The sequence below is a fragment of the Pinus tabuliformis genome, chromosome 7 (genome assembly GCF_031772625.1).
Source record: "Pinus tabuliformis cultivar Carrire ecotype Pingquan chromosome 7, CPIR1, whole genome shotgun sequence".
NCBI lineage: Eukaryota > Viridiplantae > Streptophyta > Pinopsida > Pinales > Pinaceae > Pinus > Pinus tabuliformis.
The window spans coordinates 648716903-648722575 of record NC_142293.1 but is presented as its reverse complement, the minus strand read 5'-3'; the positions used below and the strand labels follow the sequence as shown (position 1 = coordinate 648722575).

General features: G+C 37.0%; 1 protein-coding gene across 1 annotated transcript; it reads left to right on the top strand.

Annotated features, from left to right (window-relative positions):
- Positions 1-4410: 4410 nt before the first annotated feature.
- LOC149249113 (uncharacterized) lies at positions 4411-5415 on the top strand. The gene has a single exon (XM_089451969.1). It carries the CDS (start codon positions 4411-4413, stop codon positions 5413-5415), a length of 1005 nt encoding a protein of 334 aa, XP_089308095.1.
- Positions 5416-5673: the final 258 nt, after the last annotated feature.

Below are 5673 nucleotides of genomic sequence, written 5' to 3'. Positions count from 1 at the left end.
TAACTTCATCAAAGAGTACAACTCACATCATAAAATCCAACCATTAATCATTACATTATCATGAGATAGAAAATAACTACAACTTAATTATCACATGGGATAGAAATTTTAGAATGTGTTTTAATGTTTTCTAGAGGATTGATGTAATTTTGTGCTTAATATCATAATGATGATCATTATAAAATCATTTTTGGGGCATTTATGTTGGAAATAATACTGAGAAGGGGGGGGGGGGGGGGGGGGGGGTGAATCAGTATTATCATATCAATAATTTAATTTTGAAAACTAATTTGTATATGCTACTTCAGGTTAGTGAACTAGCGTGTATATGCGACTGTACTTAATGCAACCAACGTATATGCGGAGATATTTTGATTAACCCAAATTATCATGTATTGAACTTTAATCAGTATATCAGGAGTTCATTAGACAAGTGCAGTAAAAATAGATTAAATCATCACACATAAGCAACACACATGAACACCGAGATATGAGGTGGAAACCCAATGTGGGTGAAAACCACCTGCTGCAATCGTCTCTATCTTATTTTAATAAGAAAATTATGTTTACAGTTTTTGTACTAGTGCGGTCTTATACCAGTACACAGGCTTCTACCTGCAGAAGGCTACAACCTTCTCTCGTTCTCCAACTTCTTCTGGAAGGAAGCTACAACCCCCTAGCTCTTGTACTAGCCGATGTGTTTACTAGTACGTAGGTGTCGACCTATAGAAGGCTACGACCTTCTCCTTTTTCTTCCAGGGATCATGTTTCATAAATTTTCAGATTGGATCCATCAATAACATCATATCAAATATATCTGCATCAATAATCACCTTTCTAACCAACCACAACCGAATCAGTCAATCACTTTGAAAACCCATCAATCTGATCATTCAGAATACTGTCACTAGAATGCAGTAACCAGAACTCAAGCCGAAACCCAGAACACTATAACAGCAGATAGAAGCAACTAGAACATATTTTATAAGGTATATGCTACTTCCATATGTCGAACCTGCGTGTATACGTGCTTTCCTCAAAGTGAACCTGCGTACAGATATGTAAATGATGATTTAAACATTACAACTATTCCAGACTTTAGTCATACCGAGATCATCATATTTACAGACTACAACATGTGCTAGTTATTCAGATACAAGATCAAATCACATAAAAATAATTCACTTCAAGCCTTGAGATCCCGATACATCATTAGATGTTATCTTTCATCAAACGCTAAGGTCCCTCCTTGGTTCACATCTAGCAGTGCACCATAACCCAATAACCTGCATACTAGATATCACACTTCATCAGATATTCAATGCTTGTGTATTATGGCCTAATGATCTTCTCCTCCTTTTATAGTTTTAGGCCTTTCTCAATACCATGGACCAAACCCACTTAGGACCAATACCTTGGATCAAACACCTAAGGTCAATACCTCGGACCAAATACCATGGACCAATACCATGGATCAAAATACCATGGACCAAATACTTCAGACCAAAAACTTAGTTTTCCAAGGTATATGTGCTTTTCCTTTTGTGAAAGTACGTGTGTACATATACACGACTTGTATACAGTGAATCTGCATGTATATGCGGCTTGGCCAATGGTGAACCTGCGTATACCTCTCTTTCTTCATTCTGTGCAGTCTAATCTGTAACTCTGTACTATTAACCTGGTATATTGTGATCTTTCATCTGAGCGAGTTGCCTCCTGAACTGATTCCTTGAAGCTTCCCTACATTTCATCACATCTATAACCACTACTATCATGTGTTCTATCACATCTGATATCTCTTCTGCAGATTCATCTAGTTACCGTATACAAGTGAGTTGTTCTGCTATAAGTGGGTTTCCATCAAGTACAACACATACATCATACAAGCACAACACATACATCAAAATACCAACAATTTATAAATGTTAAATATCCTTAATAGGTTGTAGAAATATTTCATGTGTACACGTGGGGATAGTTTTGGGAGTTAGTTAGTGGTGGTTAGTCTCTTAGGTAATGGTGACCTAGACTCATAGGTCATTTTTACCCATCACTTATATTTTATGTCTTGATGATCTTATGAGAAACCTTTATGGATCGGTGGATATCCACCCTTGATTATGTCTTATGATAAATTGTATAGGTTTCTCTTAGTTACTATATATTGAAGAAACCAACCTCAAATCCAAAACAATGGAGAATGGTTTATGGTGTTGATTGTTAGTTTGGACTTTATGGGTCCCTAGGCTAGATCATTCTTATGGTCGAGATTCATATTGATCCCATTTGGACTCCATACATGTGTGTGCTGTAGCAATTGTAATTGGGACATTTACCTAAAGAATATAAGGCCTTGCTTCCATGGATGTTTTCCTGTCTTGGGACTTTATTATTTACATTCTCATGTCTTCATATTATTTGTTAGATCTACATTTACTTATTTGATGCTTTCCATAGGAGTTTAGATAGGCTATATCTTGTTTATATTATAATGCATGTGTCCATGATATTTCACATAAAAAGATTTGATTTGTAAACTACTATGGATATTCGACTAGTCGTTTTTTCATAACAGATTTGATAAAATTATATTTGAAATTTGAAATTATACACTATTATAGTTTTATTAGATTTCTGGATATGGAGATTTACTGTTAATAATGAATGCATGCAAATTTGAATTTATGTAGAAAATAGAGAACAATTAAAATAAAATCTCACACACACATTTGACACAAGATATGACCTAGGAAACTCTTTTGAGAGAAAAACCTAGCTGGAAGGTGAGGTTGTTATACTCTCTTTCACTGAATGGAAATACTATTGTGAGTATCCATAAGTATGGCCTGTGGTTCGTGGGATAATACATTGCATGAATATCTTTTTGTGCTCTATATCCTATCCCTCTTGTCTCTTTTTGCTCAGCTATGGAACAAATGCACTCGAAAGAATGGAAACCATTTTCCTCCTATTAGCTTGGTTATGACATAGCCCAATGGCCTACTAGTGGTTGGATTTGACTACTCAACTCTTAACTAGAGTTCTAATATAGAATCTTATAGAGTATTCTACATGATAATCTTGTGGCTATCCCCTTTTTCATGAATAATGAGGGTTGACTTGGCATCCTCTCAAATTATGGTTGCGGAAATAGGAAGGTCAACTTCTAAGCAGCATAACTTTCACATACAAAATCTGATTGACATAATTATAATATTGTTGGAAAGGTTCCTTTGTATATGATAAGAAAAAAAATGTGGTGCTAAAGTGGCAAAGTTTTAGCCCAAAAAAATGTTGTTTGATGCCTCAAAATGCTCTCGAAAGGTTTTTTATCCGTATTTTCCAAACTACGACCCGCTAGTGTGAATAGTCTATAGAGATGATTCCTCCACCCTTTCCACTCTGAAAGAATTGAGATGGACGAAAAAATATATATTGATATAATCAGTATCACACCTCCCCTTTTTGGGAGGATTTTTGTCCCCAAAGGCTTTTATTAGATGAGGTGAGGAAATTTTTCCTCCACCTTCTCTCTAGTTTACCATTTAGCTTTTCCTGGAAGTTGTCCTTTCAACCAAATCTGTCAAAGGTCATGTTGCCCTTGTCTTTTATTTATGGCCCTCTTGTACAAAACTGTATCTTCTATAAACTCTGCCTGAGCATCTGGTGCCAAATCCTCCATATAAGGTAGCAATAGTTCCTCTTCTTAATCTAGCATGAAAGGGCCATACTAGGCTATCAATAGCATCCATGATATGCCTTAAATCATCATATACAAATTCATGTTTTTTGTCTATCATGACATAAATATATTTATCCATGGTTAACTCATCATCTCATTAATTTTTCTAGCACTATTCTATATCCTTTGATCCTTTCCTAAGGGTCTCATATCACTTCACATATTAGGCTTATCTCATTCCAAAAACCATTATATCTTAGAGCATGCACTATTGTTGGTTAAGTTTCATGTTGTGCCTTACTCATTTAAACCTATGAATTATTCAACCTTCAGGGTTTATACCTTATAATAATTATGATTCTGGCACTCAAGTTTCCTATTATTTATTCCATATCATAGTAATAATATTCCATAGCCTAGTGAGATATGTGGAGTTTGTGCATGCTCCTTTGCTCTTGCCGCTGCCTGCAACCTGTGGATTGAATCGTTCTTCGGCCTCTTGGTATGGCCCCTCTAGAGGCACCACCGTAGGAGGTAGTACTCCAACACGCTTTTTCTTCCCTGATTAAATCCTTGCCTCCTCAGCGAACATGGCCTACAGTTTCAAAGTTTGTGAGAAAACTTGATGGGTTACAGGAAGTATCTCTTCCTCCAACTTCGCCCAGAATGGCTGCCCTTGCCCTTCTGGGAGGGAGAGAAACTCCTCGCACCTTTCACCTGAAATGATGAAAATTCTCTCATGGAACAGTAGGGGATTAGGGCACCCCTCCAAATCAAATGCCTTAAAGGATCTTATTAATCAAGAGAGACCAGCCATTGTTTTACTTCAAGAAACAAAGCAGAGACAGCCAGAAATGAACAAGATTATTGAACAGCATAAGCGTTACAAAGGATGTATATGTGATTCCAGAGGAGCCTCAGGAGGAATTGCTACGCTCTGGCTTCAAGATGAATGGAACAGTACAACAGAAATAGTAGAACAGCACTGGATCAAGATTGTCTTGCAGAACATTACGAGCAGTCAACAGATTGTAATCTACAATGTTTATGCTCTGAACCATTATAGGGATAAGGAAGTTTGTTGGGATTCCCTCAGCAATAACATAGCAGAAGAAGACAACAACAACATCATTTTAGGTGGTGACTTAAATCTCATTTTACATGCTAATGAAAAACGTGGAGGCAGCTTCACCCCAGATCCTTTTAGAAATCAGTTGGAAAATGTAATGCAACATGGTGACCTTGTAGATATCATTCCAAAGAATCGTAAATACACTTGGAGTAATCGCAGGTTGGGGAGAAGCAATATTATGGAAAGGCTTGATCGAATCCTGGTAAATGTGTCCCTTCTCTCCACCTTTACAGCTGTCAACGCTTCCATCCTCCCTTTTGCTGCTTCAGACCATTACCCCACTGCTTTAACCTTTGAATCTCACTGCCCTCTGGGCCCACTCCCTTTCAAATACAGCCCTTTATGGAATGACAGTGAAGCAGCCAAAGAGTTGATCCAGCAAACTTGGCGTCAGCATGTTGAAGGCTCTCCAAGTTTTATTTGGGAAAGCAAACTCAGAAATGTAAAGAATGCCCTCAAGGATTGGGCAAAAACTCAGTATAAAGAGCTAGAAGTCAAGAAAAGAGAAGTGAAAGCTAAAATCGAAGAACTTCACCATATAATAGAAAAACAAAAATGCTATCAGGCCGAAAAAAAACCAGGAAGAAAATCTTTATAGCCAGTTATATAGTATCAGAAGAGAAGAGGAAGAAAAATGGCAAATAAAATCAAGGCAGACTTGGTTGAAAAGCGGAGACAGGAACACAACATTTTTTCATAAGCAAGCCATTGTTCAGAAAATCAAAAATAATATAACAACTATCACAGATAATGCAGGCACTCAACATAATGATCAAACTGCTATCAAAAACGTTGCTTCAGAACACTTCAAAGAGCTCCTAACTGAATCAGGGGAGGAAGAAAACTATGATCTCCT